Source organism: Gobius niger (assembly GCF_951799975.1).
Source record: "Gobius niger genome assembly, chromosome: 11".
Classification (NCBI taxonomy): domain Eukaryota; kingdom Metazoa; phylum Chordata; class Actinopteri; order Gobiiformes; family Gobiidae; genus Gobius; species Gobius niger.
In genome coordinates this window covers 14,631,796-14,646,913 of record NC_136862.1, presented here as the reverse complement: position 1 = coordinate 14,646,913, position 15,118 = coordinate 14,631,796, and the positions used below count along the sequence as shown (strand labels likewise).

At 40.2% G+C, this 15,118-nt stretch overlaps 2 protein-coding genes across 2 annotated transcripts in view; one reads left to right on the top strand and one right to left on the bottom strand.

Moving 5' to 3' along the window:
* LOC306970234 (uncharacterized protein) overlaps nucleotides 1-15,118 on the top strand; it is a 149,672-nt gene that overhangs the window by 6,662 nt on the left and 127,892 nt on the right. The gene's annotated exons all lie outside the window — the stretch shown is intronic.
* fgf11b (fibroblast growth factor 11b) overlaps nucleotides 1-15,118 on the bottom strand; it is a 30,073-nt gene that overhangs the window by 878 nt on the left and 14,077 nt on the right. The window contains exons 2-4 of the mRNA XM_079566181.1: nucleotides 8,792-8,902; nucleotides 7,763-7,866; nucleotides 831-1,029 (exon numbers count right to left, since the gene is read on the bottom strand). Of these exons, the coding sequence (XP_079422307.1) occupies nucleotides 831-1,029; nucleotides 7,763-7,866; nucleotides 8,792-8,902 (414 nt within the window). The remainder of the gene's footprint in view (nucleotides 1-830; nucleotides 1,030-7,762; nucleotides 7,867-8,791; nucleotides 8,903-15,118) is intronic.

The window sequence follows — 15,118 nt, the reverse complement described above, 5'->3', positions numbered from 1 at the left end:
TGCCCAAGAAGTGGCTTCCTGTTTCGATCCAGCACACCAAAATAAAAGCACACAACTCCTCTTATTGATTAGTTCAGCAGTTACATGCAACATTACAAGAATATAAAATATAATTAAATACACACATTTTAAGTGCTTTGTAAGTTAATAGTTAATAGTTAGGCAGAAAGAAAGTTGAACTAATGAATAAGATGGTGCTTTTATTTTGGTGTGCTGGATCGAAACAGGAAGTCACTTCTTGGACGGTGTTGTTATGATATGAAGTTATGCACAAGTCAATTATTAAATCTATGGTGGTGACATACGCCAGCGCAACTGGTGTTGTAGATTGTCACCAGGCAAAACTCTGATAAAATTCCAACAAGAGCTTAACAGCTTTTGAAGAAGAGAATTAGATGATTCTCAAAAGCTGGCTGCTATGTATAAAAATGTACAGTTAGACTTAAGCCTAACACTTTAGCCTTCTGTGTTGTATCTACCTGGATGAGTGAGATAAATGTTTGTTGGAGTTGCACTGGTTGTAATTCTTGAATCACAAAGCGTGCAATAGTTTAATATAATGTCCAAAGTATTACGTCTCGATCCTCTCTATAAAACTATAGCTGTTCTTGTATTTAACTGTTCAGTCTTACTATTAAATCTTATACTATTAAAACATACATGTTGTAAAAATCGTATTCTAAATGCAACACTTGTCACAAAAATCACAATTATTATTATTACAATATGTTTCCACCCGGTTCAGTCCCACAATATTTTATTACGATCACGACAGCAGAACTCCTTGAATAAGTGACATTATAAGTAAAGGTCTTGCTTTGTAATAATACCTTCTATGACTTTGGGCAGGAAGTGAGCAGCTCCCTTGTTCTTCTTGACCCTGTTGCCCTTCATAATCTGGCCATCCCGATTGATACCGATATACCAGGACCGTCCCGACTGGGTCTGCCTGTACAGCATGGAGGAGTATGTCACGTAGTAGTTCTCAAACACACTCTCCTTGAACTTGCACTCCGGAGTAAAGTGCTCCTAAAAGGAAATACACGCAAAAAAAAAGTATAAATATATGTAAATAATAAATAAAAATAACACATTTTTAGAACATCATGTGAAATGCAGTTGTCTTTGAACATGGATGTCTTTACATGCAAGAGCATAAATACATAAACATTAGCAACATATTAATTAGGTGACTTTGTCCTGGGGGAAAGGAAGGCTAGAATTATATCTGGACTTGAGCTTCTTTGAAAGCATGAACACTCCGGTCTTTTGGGAAAACTAAGAAAAGAATGCACACGTGAAGAAATTACAAGAGCATATCTTCTGAACATAACACATCTCCAAAGGAAAGATGAAAGGATCCAGCACCAAACCCTTCTCTACTTCAGTCACTAATCTAATGGAAACCTTATATTCATTTTAAAGAATGTTTGACACACTCCTATAACATGGAGTCAAAACTAAATCAGCTTGTTGTTAAAAGATGTGAGTCAGTCCATGGATTAAGAGGTGCTCTGGGAGGTCAGTGTCCCGCCTTTAGGGTTAAGAAGATATTTTCTCAGCAGATGTCTGGCTATTCATTCAAATTAGTGATTAGATTTAGATATATAATTCAAACTACACTCTATATGCTTAATGCTAATGCAGATGGAGAATAAAACCACTTACACCATGTTTATATTACTTAGACAGATCAAGCCCATCATCATTTCTTTAATATACTGCTCTCATGTCATGGCAATTGTCCGTGACTGACTGCATCTGAAAATACATTACCAAATCAAATTAGTCCCTCTTGGATCAAACCCAGCAGTTGAGATGCTTGTTGTAAATGATTGTGTCATAGCAGCACTTGGCCCAGCGGTCTGTTCTCGACATAAGGACTACTGAACCCTGTATAATGTTGCCCACTGATGCTAACCACTAGCGACAGATATACATCTCTCTCAGTCTCTGTCAGTCTCGACTGGGCCCTTCCTCTGTCTCTGAGCAAAGACGATCTTTTGGATTGATTAAGTGAGTGCAGCAGGGCAGAAAAGGCTGAGTTGGACTTTCTGTGACACCACAGATGATGAAAGATTGTTCAAGAATCACAAGTTCGCATGGGCTGACTTTCATACAAAACACCACCGAGACAAGGAGACTAAGACGACACTGCACTTTTCCATTTAATCACAGATCATCACCTTTCTCCTTCACATGGAGGCATCATCCTTTAGCTCAGATTGTAATTCAATACGTTTGTGCCCTTTTTTGAGTCCTACATTCACCCGCCACTGTCCTGCCCAGTTAACGCCTCTCTTTGTACAGTGAAAACAAGGGCTTACCTTTAACAAACTCTCCCACAACATCACATCACCGTTCTATTTTAAGATCTTCTGACAGGTTTGATATCTTCTGCTGTGCTAACACAAAGAGGATGGGATCGATAGATGATCCGCTTCATTCATTATTAATCAGGCCAGAGAGAAAGAGGTTGGGAAGTGCAGGGGACAGAAGGAGAGGAAAGGTAGAAGAAGATCACTAAAGGGGGGAGCGCGCAGAGGAGGGATTGTGGCTAATAGAGTAGATCCAGCCTCAGTGCCCTCTGGGACTCAAGCAGGAATGCTGCACTTTAATCTGCAGTGCCCCACGCAGCGACAGTCGCCTCAGTCATGAAAGAGAAGCCACACGACTTGACCACTGTACCCTTGAACTCAACCTCTGACAGACAACCTCTTGTGCCACTCTTAACCACCCTCACATGCTGACTCTCTACTAGTAGCATATAAGAATTGGGTCAGGGTTACTTGAAAAACCTTCAGTGAAGTCTGTTATTGCCCATGCCATTTCAGAACAATGCTTTATTTGGTTGTGTGTAAATGTGTGTTCTCCTTTGATAAGCATGTTGGACAGAAACATATACATTATTTTTTTTAGAATACAGTTGTTAAGTCAGTTTAAAGCTTGAGTTTCTGTGTTCTACTGCGTAACTCAAGCCACTAAGGAACTAGTTTAGAAAAGTCCTCAATAATATTCAATTCAAATGCTTGGTTTATTTGTTGTTAATGTGACTTATTTATATATGTGTTTGTAAGTTGATTAAAATCAGTTTTAGTGAGCCTAGCTATAGGCTAGCATGTTATAGTAAACAACTTTGTATTGTAATTAACCTCTCTCCAGTACATCCTTGATGTGACCTCCAGACCTGACAACAAACGCCCACCAAGGACGCAGAGTCCTTCCATAACATCTCGATTTACTGCTGCCAACTGTCGTCATAAAAGTGTAGTGTATATTTGGGGATTTTTTTTTGCCTTAGTGAAAGGTGGTTGAGATTAAATGAATAAAAAACATGACTTATTGTGATATGTCTCAAGCCAGAAATTAATTCAAATGAAAGACATGGAAAGGTAATACATAGCATCCGTGCTGAGAATTCCGATCCTGGGAAAACCTTTTTACGATGCGGAGCAGCAACCCAACCTTCGCCTCCTGCCCACACACACTACCTCCTTCTTCATCCCTCGTGTCTGATTACGTGTATTCTACCTGCTTTAGGGCGCTTAAATCTCCATCCCATCAAAAGCACTGGGATTGCACGCACCCACCAGTTACTACATCACTTCTTAAGTAGTAGCAACCGCAGGATCACTGTGTTTGTCTTTAAAAAAAAAGTAAAACTGGGGAAACAGCTCTAATTTTTATCGTAGCAAAAGCGTAACAAATTTTTAATATCTTGTTTACTTTGATTTCCGAAGCGTAGCTAATGCACTCAGAATATAGCCTGAGAATTCAAAACATCATGATAACGTGCAATGTCTGCTTTGAACAGCAGGGGTCAGAGTGCCACACAAGCTTTTTCCTATGTATTGGCTGTCATATCTGCTCCTGGGTTAATCTTTGTAGCTGCACCATCCCTAAGCCTCCCCAGAACTGCACTTCCCCATAACATGGAGTTCATTCATAACTGTACCGTACACCACATGGGACATAATTTGTGTGTGTGCACTGTAAAAAAGTCACCAGTGGGGCATGTAGCCGCTGATGTTGAGTCAGATGTGGATGTTTTATGACTAGCTGCGTTATGTAAGTCAAAAGGGCATGGATGCTTATTAAGAGGGGCTTAGGGAGGATGAGACTAGCAGTTAATACTGTCTAGCATCACACATGTATGGTCTGGCTAATGCTTTATGATGGGCCAGAGACAGTGGCACGACAACAGGAGGGCAGACGATAATGTGAGGGGACTCAATGCTGTGCGTGATGCTGACTGGCAGCTGGGAAGCCCCTGTCAAAATGCAATAACCAGCAGTGACAGTGGTGCTTTCATAATAGCTCGATTATTAAGTGCTTTGTGTAAACATTTGACATATTTTTGTGTTTTTAAAATAGTTTACATCTAAGGCTCTTGCAGGTCATGTTAGTAAAGTCCTTTAGCTCATGATGTTTCTAGGGGAAAAGTTTAACAAAAGGTTTAATGACTATGAATGTGTCATTCTCCCGAAATCAAATGAATAATGCCAAGAACTGGCTCAAAATGCAATCTATGCTTTGAATGAATTAGCGATATGATTTATGATACAAATGGCACAGTAAATCAGAAATAATACCCGTCACAAAGTGCTCTTGATTACTGCTCAGACAAATGTTTGTCTTTATCTTTGCCTTTTCTCCTCTGTGCGTCTTTCCTCGCACTCAGGTCAATTAGTCTTTCTGTTATTTTTGTCTCTATTTTCTCTTGTCTGGCGAGAGTGATGCAATCTGTCTCCTTATGCAATTCTGGTAAATCAGTGACAAGTTTGATTCTAAATGTTTCTATGTCCTTTTTAACCACATTTCCTATAACTATGTAGTGGAAAAGATACTTACATTACACCCTTGTTTAAGTGAAGTAAAAACTGCTCTTTTTCATTTGTTGGATAATTATAACTGTGAACAGGGCTGAAAAGTTATTCCAGTCCAGTGCAGTGGCCCATGATGATTGGTTTACCTGTTAACACCATGTTGTTGTGGTTCAGCAGCAGCCCTGCTCATGCTGCTCTCCCTCACTTGCTCTAATGTCTGGGGGGAGTTTTCCGGAGCACATAGATTATAAAATGGGGCAGGAAAGAGCCGAGCTCTATTTTTGTATCAGGATCAGCCTTTGTCACCTACAGGTAGTGAGGCTGAGATTTATGCCGAGACAAGGCTCTGTTCATAATGCATCCTGGCACGACAGCCTGACCACTGAGCGTGTTGGGCCATGGAAACAATATGTGCAGCAATTCTCAGAGAAAATTGGAGGAAAATAGCCAAATAATAAGCCTCTGTAAGCAGCAAACAAACTCCTTATGCACAGAGCAGAGGAGAGAGCTGGAGGCATGCTGCTAGTCACTCTGTCAATCACCTCATCTTCGCTGGAGTGACAGTGACGGGGCCGTTTATGATAAATGAAAACATTCCTTGGCATTGTCACGCACTGCTGCCACGAGCCTTTAAATTTAAAGACAAATGCACGTTCTCAAAGCCCAATGGTATGCCACCTGCATGCCCTCTTGTATCAGCAAATTAGCTCATTAGACTCACTACTAAGAACAATATGAGGTCTTCAAATCATACATGCTACAGCACATATCGATGGCTCTTCAGATGTTTCACACATTTGTTTCATGCAACGCTCCTCGTGCGAAAGTCCCTGGAAGAGGTCAGTGCGGGCTTTCTATACAGCTATTGACTGCTTCTGAGGAAATCCCTTCTGCTCTGCTATCACACGGCACGGCACCACAGTAATGCATGCTAATCAGGGGCTCACAAGATAATATGAGGTGGCATAGTTGCTATAATTCAAGAGTTAACTTCCACATGCAGAGATGATGCTCTCGCCTCTATGCCTCATCTGCATAATACCACTTCGGCATTCAAAGCTCCTCAACATAATAGGACTTCAATCACATCTGCTCGGAGCCAACAAAACACATGCGAAATGGGAGAAAGAGGATTATATTATCACAAATATGCTGACCGACCGTCCAATCAAAACATTTCAGTCCAAAACGACATGTATGTGTCATTTTAGTATGATATACATACCAGGGTAATCTCAACACATGCTAACATCCACTGTGTGTACTTTAATGCACAAACGTATCAGAAGTTGAGGTTGCATTAGACAGTGCATCAAACACAAACTTTGCAAATTACAATGCAAATCGGTGTGCACAAGTAGGCAGCAGGTGTTTTGCTGTGGAGCCCCAGAAGGGAAAAGCCAAAGGAAAGAAGGAAAGAGGAGATTTGATTATTATATCTCAACAACACACATTTAGCATATTTATCACATTTAAAGTAAATACACGTGTCTCTAACTTTACGTACACTTTCATATGTGACACTATTTCACACTTCTATCGTCTGTATCTGTTGTATTTCTGCGCCAAGAATGTGAAAGCTTCTGTCGCTGTCCATGGTGCTGAAATCCTGCATCCGCCCCATTCTTTGTCCAAAGAGCGGCTACACAATGCCCTCCTGAATCTCCCATGAATAATAGTAACAAAGGGGCCTTATCCACAGTGGAGCGGCTGACTGAAAACTCGCAGGTGTAATTAATAACAGTAACAATGGCTGCAGCGCCCTGAGCTCCGTCAGTGTCACAACTCGGAGTGTCCACTCAATGCTACAATAAAGTGAGCCGGGCCATCGTTGGCATTAATACGGCCTGCCTTGAAAACCAAGTGTGTACTGTAAAAAAAGATGTTTTAATAATAAGTAGTGACTCCATAAATGCATCAAAGTCTGGCACCGGCACCTTTAAGATCATCATTTACTATGGAAAAGGTTTTACTCCGCCCGAGGGCTCAATATCATTTTTGTTTTGTTTTGTTTTAAATACATTTAAATAAATAATAAGATAAAACATGCCCATGCATCAGCGAAATAATTGTTGATTATTTGCCTCATATTGCGTTGTTCCTCACAGTTAAATCTTGGTGTTAATCGAAGACCGAATGTTGCTCTCACTCTTTCATAATCTAATTGTAACATATGCTGCTGATCGTGTCCCTAATTGTCTGATGCCCCTCTGACACTCGATTAGGCATAAAAGAAATGACAATTTTATGCATAGAACAGCAACAGACACACGGAATAATGTGATTTCAGATACTTGGCAGTGCACTAATAGAAAAAAATGGCCCCATAAATCGGCGTAATTGCTTATTATCTGCATGCATCTAAACAATCCATAACCCAGAGAGACTAAAGTGGCTTGATATATTGTAAACGAATACATCATGCACTGTTTGGTTTCTCGCCATACTTCAGCGCAGTGGACAGCACAGACACACAGGTGATACTATTACTTACATTCACTGTAGGCTTTTGCCACACGTTGTAACCTCTGATCTATTTGGAGTCTGTGTATGACCCGGGAAAAGCCAGGGCAAATACAAAGAAAAAAAGGTTCTGTCTGTTCCACTGCTGTTTTATGCCCCTTTTACAACTTGTTTGAGTTTGTTGCCATAATGGAAGTATTCAGTTTGGTTTTAGGTTATTTACCTCATCTGAACTCTCTGCTATTAGGGTTGTATTTGCTCAATGAAGTCCTTGATGTGCTCGCGGACTGCTAATAGCTTTTGTGTCGTGCAGTGTGATCTGTTTGATGACTGTCAAGTGATGGACCTCATCTCCCAAAGTGAATATTGGATTGCATTAAACAGCAGATTTTTAATAGACTGCTTGGGAATTCTGATGAGGTGCAAATGAATTTCCTTTATGTGCATATTACTGATCTACGGGGCATACTTACAGAGGTGTAGAGGTAGCCTTCGCTGTTCATGGCCAGGTAAAGCCCTGTCTTGGCGCCCTGGACAGCCACTATTCTCAGCCCCACTGGGATCAAGTTGAACTGTGCTGAAATGAAAAGTTAAGAGGGAGACAAGTAGTTACAAAGAAAGCTGCACACGCTTTATGTAGCGAGGCTTAATGGCCGCGGTGTCACTGCTGCGCGCTACGTCTTTTTCAAACCCCAATGCGGTGACCTCTTAGTTTATGGTGCAGCAAACACAACGCCATGTCACCTTCCCCATTTTTCACCGCCTCTAAATCTGGTCGGCAGTGACAATGTTCTGCCTCGCTAAGATGCAACTGAAATGTTTTGTTCAGCAAATAGCGTGCCCCTGTCGAACAAACACCATAAAACATGCAGGCCAGGTTAGCCAGAGGTAAAGACGAATTCAAAGTGGAGTGACGGAGGGAAAAGGACGGACACTGCATCGCTGCTGGTCTCAAACCAAATTTAGATTGTTAAAGGTCAGGAGGAACATCCTCATCATCTCAATACTGGAAGAGGGGCACTTTGCAGGTTTTAAACTCCACTTTTTACATGGATATTATCTTATCACAACGTGGATGGTTGCAAATAATTGTAACATATCATACAGAGAGTAATCCTAATCCCCAACGCACATACAGTTCATTGTGATTAACAATGAAAAGCATGTAATGTGTTTTAAATAGTGTTTATTCTTCTATTAATTAGCTGTTCTGCATGTATTTGATGCCACATTTTAAACACATTGTCAATTAAGATATGTGTTAATAGTTGAATTACCACTGGATTAGTGTGAGGACATTGCAGACGTTAAATGGGCAGTTAATGGGAAATTCAAGTTCTAACACAGCAAAAGAGCATTAGTGAAAATGTTTTTGCATCTCATCTGGATATATGCTGTAATTATCATCTAAATGATTATAATTACCATAAATGTATGACCGAGAACCATAATATCCCATAAGTGGTGACATTAAGCTTGTATTGAAGGACGGGGGGACTTACTGAAGGAGCTGCCTTCATCCCGTGTGCTGTCCACTGTCCCATCAGGCTGCATCTGCAGATAGTATCCATGCTGGCTGAACAGACGAGTCACAATGCCTTTCAGCTGAGGCTCTGCAACAAAAAACACATCTTAAGGAAGTCTGTAATATAGTGAAGGCAACAAATGCAGTGCTGGTTTAGAAAAGCAAATAGAATGTATATTTTTCATTTCCCTTTGCAGTGACAATTCAAATATTAACGCAAACGTATTTATTGATTTTATGTTGATGACGATTTTCTTTCTCAAAATAGTCCTATAAATTCTTAAAAACATCTTCTTTTTTCCTCTAGATAATGAGTAATGTGTCATGGCCAGTCATGTTCAGGTACTTTTACCACAAACCAAGTTCCGTCAAAGTAGTGATGACAAAACTGAAAGGTATCCCCCCCTGTACATTTGTTACTTGCAACAGATTCATGTCACAGCATTATTCATTCTTTGTTGAATAGCCTACAACAGCAATACACCAGAGAGTAACTCTGAATTACTGTGCAAGTTTTCTGACGGACAGCACAATAAACATGTGCTTCACCAAATGCTGCTCGGGAATCACAAGGACGGCCGTACAGTAGGCACACATTAGTCATCCCTTGCTCCCAGCTGATATTTTTAGCAAAGCTCATGTCAACAGAGGTTGGAGTCAAGTGAGAGAGATTCCACCAAATGTAAAATATATAATGAAGAGGCTGAACAGGATGGCTGAATGTTTTATGAGTTCACTTCCTGAAGTCAACTTTGTGCTTTAAGATCCACATTCACGTCACGTCACACGTCAGACGAAGGCTGAGCAATTAATCAAATTATATCTGAATTATCTGCACTTTACAAGTTTATTTAGAGGGTCTGTTTTCTCTATGCACAGGAGCCATATTAGAAGAAGTCACATTTATTTGCATATTTCAGTATGAGAGATTTATTTTCCTCGCAGGAGATAACTCAACTTGAGCTCTGGCCATGGGAAATGTTCTCTAGAATTCTACAAATAGCACTACATTGGTGCTAAATTTGGTTGTGATCAAGGTTTGAACAGGACAAAATTTGAATCAGTCAGAGAGACGAGGACTTTTCGAGATTCTTCTTCAGAGCACTTCATGTGGGAACCTCTGTTAGATCAAGAGAGGCAATAATTGGACTCCGACATGGATCTTTCGTGGGCCATTATTGGATGTTAAATACATTTGCAAGCACTGCTGAGCACTCTCTGCCTGTGCATTTTTACTAGAGGAGATGAACCATGGATGAAGAGGAGTTATGGCTCCAGTGGATTGGCGGTCACCTGGGAGCTCCCCCCGGGGGTTAAACTCCGCCCCTGTCCTCTCATCATACAGCACTGCGCAATCAGCCTGCCTTCTGCGGACTGCTACAGCACAGCGAGTGGGAAAAGGTAAGATCTTCCAGGACTATTCCCTATTGGAACAAATCAAACGGGTGACCTACTCCCATTGTACCACACAAGCTCTCATCTTTTCCCAGTTTCAAAGGCGCTTGTCAAAACATCTTTCTTTTTTCCATTTCTTTTGTCGTCCTTTTGAGTTATGTACGCTTTCATCCCGCCTAATAACTCCATACATCATCCAATCAGAGAGGAGGAAGCCGTTCATTACAGAGTTGCGGCGATGAGAGATGAGAAAGAGGAGCAATGGGAAGTGGGGGACCGCCAAGTCTTGTCTTTTCATTAAAAGTGACAGGTGATGTGCGCAAAGAAAAAGCGTGTTTAGGTTAGAGATTCGATAGGCCGTTCATGCAATACAGACGCAATCACAACTGCCCCTGCTTACTGTCATGAACGTAGAAACAAATGTCTCTATTAGAGCAGTTTGCTAACATCAACAGTTATACAAAGCAATTGTGTTCAACAACTCACCCCCATTTAAACACGATAACTAAGCTGATTTTTGCAATCCACGCACGCAGTAATTGTGTGTAGGGTTTTTAAATGCAGGTATATAATGGGACCATGGACTGAACGAGGTTTCTCAAAGTGGTAAAAGTCAAGCTGCATCGATGTCAGACTCAATTTCACACTGGACTGCATTGGCAAATGAGAATTGTTAAGTGGGCACTTTATTGCTGATTGATAAGCTTTCATCCAATACAAAATAACATGGGCTCATCATTAGGCAGTTTCTTAAAATTAGTATTTTAGGCTTGTGTTATCATTTATTATTTTAGATTTGACTTTCTTTAAAGGAACTGGCCACCGTTGTTCCATACTGAGATATGTTCTTACCTGAGATTAGACGAGTTGATGTGTACCTGTCTGGTCTTTACGTGTGCGCTCTGTCACAGAAAAAGACCAACAACATTGTTAGCATTTAGCCTCTCCTACTCTCCTCTATGGGCCAAACGGGGGTGAAGTTAGAGGCGACCAAGCTCTTCCACGTTTTCCCTATTTAACTACGGTTACGTGAGTAGTTCCAGGATAGTTACATCAATTTTCTAAGTGGATAAAAAGAGGTACTATATTGTAAGGCGTAATAACACCTTAGGAGCACTTTGACGTTGCACAGAGAATTCTATAGGAGTGAAGATATTACTGCGCAGACGTCGAAGTGCTCCTAAGGTGTTATTACGCCATACAATATAGTACCTCTTTTTATCCACTTAGAAAATGGACATGTTTAATTTTGTGTAACTCTACTTGGATCGTGCTGCTCATGTAACCGTATTTAAATGCGATAAACGTGGAAGAGCTTGGTCGCTTCTAACTTCACCCCCGTTTGGCCCCCATAGAGGAGAGGAGGGGAGAGGCTAAATGCTAATAACAGCTTTGGTCTTTTTGCGTGACTGAGCACACGCATAAAGACCAGACCAGGTACGCATCAACTCGTCTAGGCTCAGGTAACATATCTCAGTATGGAAAAACGGTGGCCTGTTCCTTTAACAGTAAGTGTTTATTTTAGTGGCCATGTTATTGATGTTTTCTCTATTATTTGCTGTGCCACTCTTTCATCTTAGTTTAATTGAATCACTATTTTGTTACGTAGTGATAATAATTGACATTCCCAGAAAGGTAATTTAAATTTCTCACATTACAAGTTTGACTACATTGTAAGTGTGAAAACTACATTTTAATAACTGTAAACAGAGACAAACAATGCTTCGGCGCCTGAATATTGATATGCGGAAAAGTTATTAATACATTTTTGCTCACCGACGCAAAAGAACCGTGCTGCCTACTGAAGCTTTCAGTCATTAGAAGCAGCAAGAAACCTGCTGAAATGATTAATTAGTGCAGTAACTTTATAGCACACAGAAAGAAAAGCAGCATGTCTGCTTTTGTAGAATTTGTTTTATCATTTTGTACTCTGTTGTCGAGTGTGTGCTACAAAAAGCTACTTAAGTGTTACTTTTTTGCAAATTGGCTCTAATTGCATGTAAATGAACAAACAGCGCATAATCACAACAGGGTGAAATCAAATACCTCAGTTGCACTGCCTTCCCGAGTGCATTGTGCCAAAACTACTGACAGCATCTGCGTCTCAGTGTTTAATATGGCAGTGTCTGGGCATTAGGGCTGATACACACAGGGCTGCTACAAATCTGTCACACTCTGTCATGCCTGCGAGTTATACAGCCTGCTAATCATAATGCAGGAACGAATTGAACGCGCTCAAACTGAACACAACACACCTGCTCAGGGCCGCCAAAGTGAAATTGTTTTTGGAAGGTTACGAGTTGTTGGCAAATGACAGATAAATGGAGGTAATGAAGGGCAAATAGGAGACGTTAGCAAGTTAGAAACTAATTTGGTCCACGAGAATGAAGTGCGAACCCAATCGCCATAAAAAAAAAGAAAAGATTGATGATGAAATGGAAATAAAAACATGGGATCAAACCGCTGCATTTGTGTTGAGCTTGATGACCCAAACATACATCATGTTCCTTTGTGACCCTTCAAACCCTTCCTTGTTTGACCTGCTGCTGCCTATACATTCAAAATGAGCGATTATCTTTCTGTGATATAACCCCTGATGAGTTATTTATGGACTATTGAATACAGTTTTGTGTTTTTATTTTACTTTTATTCTCACTTTCTTTTCACGTTTGAATATTTGTGTTCATATTATGGCACGGCGCTGGTGCAGTTTGTTGGTGCATAAGCCCTGGAGGAGAGCACTGACTGATAGTGACAAACAGTGACAGCAGTTTACCTCTGCTTGGATTAGAGAAGCATGCAGAGCTGTTTACATGAGCAGAGAGCCTGCGCTGTGGCTCACAGTGTGAGCGTGCACCACTCCACGGGGGTAAACTCCGGCCAATGAGAGCTACTGCACAAAGGTCATGTTTAGTCATGCAACTGGGGCACCCTCACTGTTTCAGCAGGAAAGCAGGTTCTTATTATATCTCCCAAGAAAGGATATATGTAAGAATATGTTTGATTTAAACTGGCAATCAATGCAGGCATTCCAGCTGAAAAAAAAAAGCTTTGCGTGCTCCTTAATATACAGTCTCTATAGTGAAATTGTTCTGTATATTAAATATTTGTAATATCTGCAGTGACCCTCACACAATAACCTCCTTTTCTATAGTCTATTTAACTATGGTTCAATACGTTATTGTCCCTAATGAGAAGTTTGTCCTCTGCATTTCTCCCAATCTCCTAGGTTGTTTTGGCATCCTGTAATGAGCAGTGGGTGACCCCATGCAGTGCACAGTAGCCTCTTTCAGTAGTTTGAGCTCAGTTTGATCTGGACTATGTAGTTGGAGGATTAATCTCGTGTGCATGCTTTAGGTTGATGAGGAAAACCAGAGCACAGAGGAAATTTACACACTGTTTTACATACAAATATAGCCCTGATGCATTACAGACCACTGCACTTTTTGTTCCAGGTTAAACCCTGTGCCAAATCAACGTGTAATGATGGCACACAGCGAGGCGAGTGATTTACTGTGTTTGCTGTAAAATGAAAACATAAACAGCAAAAAGGATTCTAAGCACTTATACGCACAGAAGATTGATATGCCATGTTATAGAGCTAATATGAAAAGAAATGTTTACTCACACATTTATATTAAATGCTTCCTCTCAAGTGAACCATCAATATTTACAAGTGACAGCAAAATCTCACAGGGAGTGAAAACTACGTATCTATTAAAATGAAAGACGAGCAGAATCACTGCATTAGCCACTTAAAGCCAAATGAAGTTTTCAGTTTTGTTTGTTTGTTTTAATATAGATCTGTGTCAATAAATAGGATTGCATGATTGAAATGTACATGCTGGTGAAAACTGAGAATGCATTTAGCGAGGAGTCTTGACCAAACTGGAGTTGGTTGACAAAGAAAAGATGGCACAAAAGTGTCAACTCAGCTCAGATTCCCAGCTCATGTTATCTTCTGCGAGCAAATGTTTCATATTGCTTCTTTTTTTTTTCACATGGACAGAATAAATGATGCATCAGCATTTAGAGTAAAAACCCCTCCCTTGAGCCTAACAGGAGCTTATATCATGAATAATCCTTCAGCTTTAGTTCTGTAAGTAGGTGTGGGGGCATATGCATGTAATTGTAGATTTTGATTTGGAGTCTATGATTTTTGTTCAAAGTATTGTAGTATAAAGCATTCTAGTTATTTTTCAATTTTTTCAATTTTTCTAGTTATTTGTGTTTGTTTTGAGATTTTTGTCACAGCTGTGACTGTCAGACCTAAACCCACGGCGTTTCTAATTGTACTGAGGCGGACAGTGTTTGGCAACATTTCAATGGGTACCACTGTGGCTGAAAGTGCTGACAATGTGGCTGATTCCCATTCTTGGTTTTAAGCTGGTCATTCTTGCTTATGTTAGATATTTCTTTGTATGAGTATCATTTAGGATTTGTATAGAGCGACTAAGAACAGATTACTGTAAAGTAATAATTAAATCAGTAAAAGAGGAATGTTTAAGGGAAAATAAGATCTGCCGGCTACCAAACTTTAAGAATTAAATGTCTTTGTTATGAAACTTTGATTAATTAATTTATTCCTCCACAAAAAGTAATTTAGCTGAGAAAGGATAGATAAAAGAAACTTGTTTTATTATTTATGCATTGAATGTCCATGTCCTGAGTGACCTAGTGGTTGAATTTTAAAGCAGGTTTAATTTTTTCCTGACCCATGGCATGACATTCTGCTTGAAGCAAAACGCTTTGAAAAATAGATTCATAAAACCAATTTCCTTCCAAAGGTTAATTGTTTGTGTATCTTCTGTTGTCCCTGTGCTCCTGAAACAGCAGTGATTGCAGATTCTCTCAGGGCTAACCCTTGTCACTAGATATTACCAGAAGCTCCCAATATGGCACCTCCATT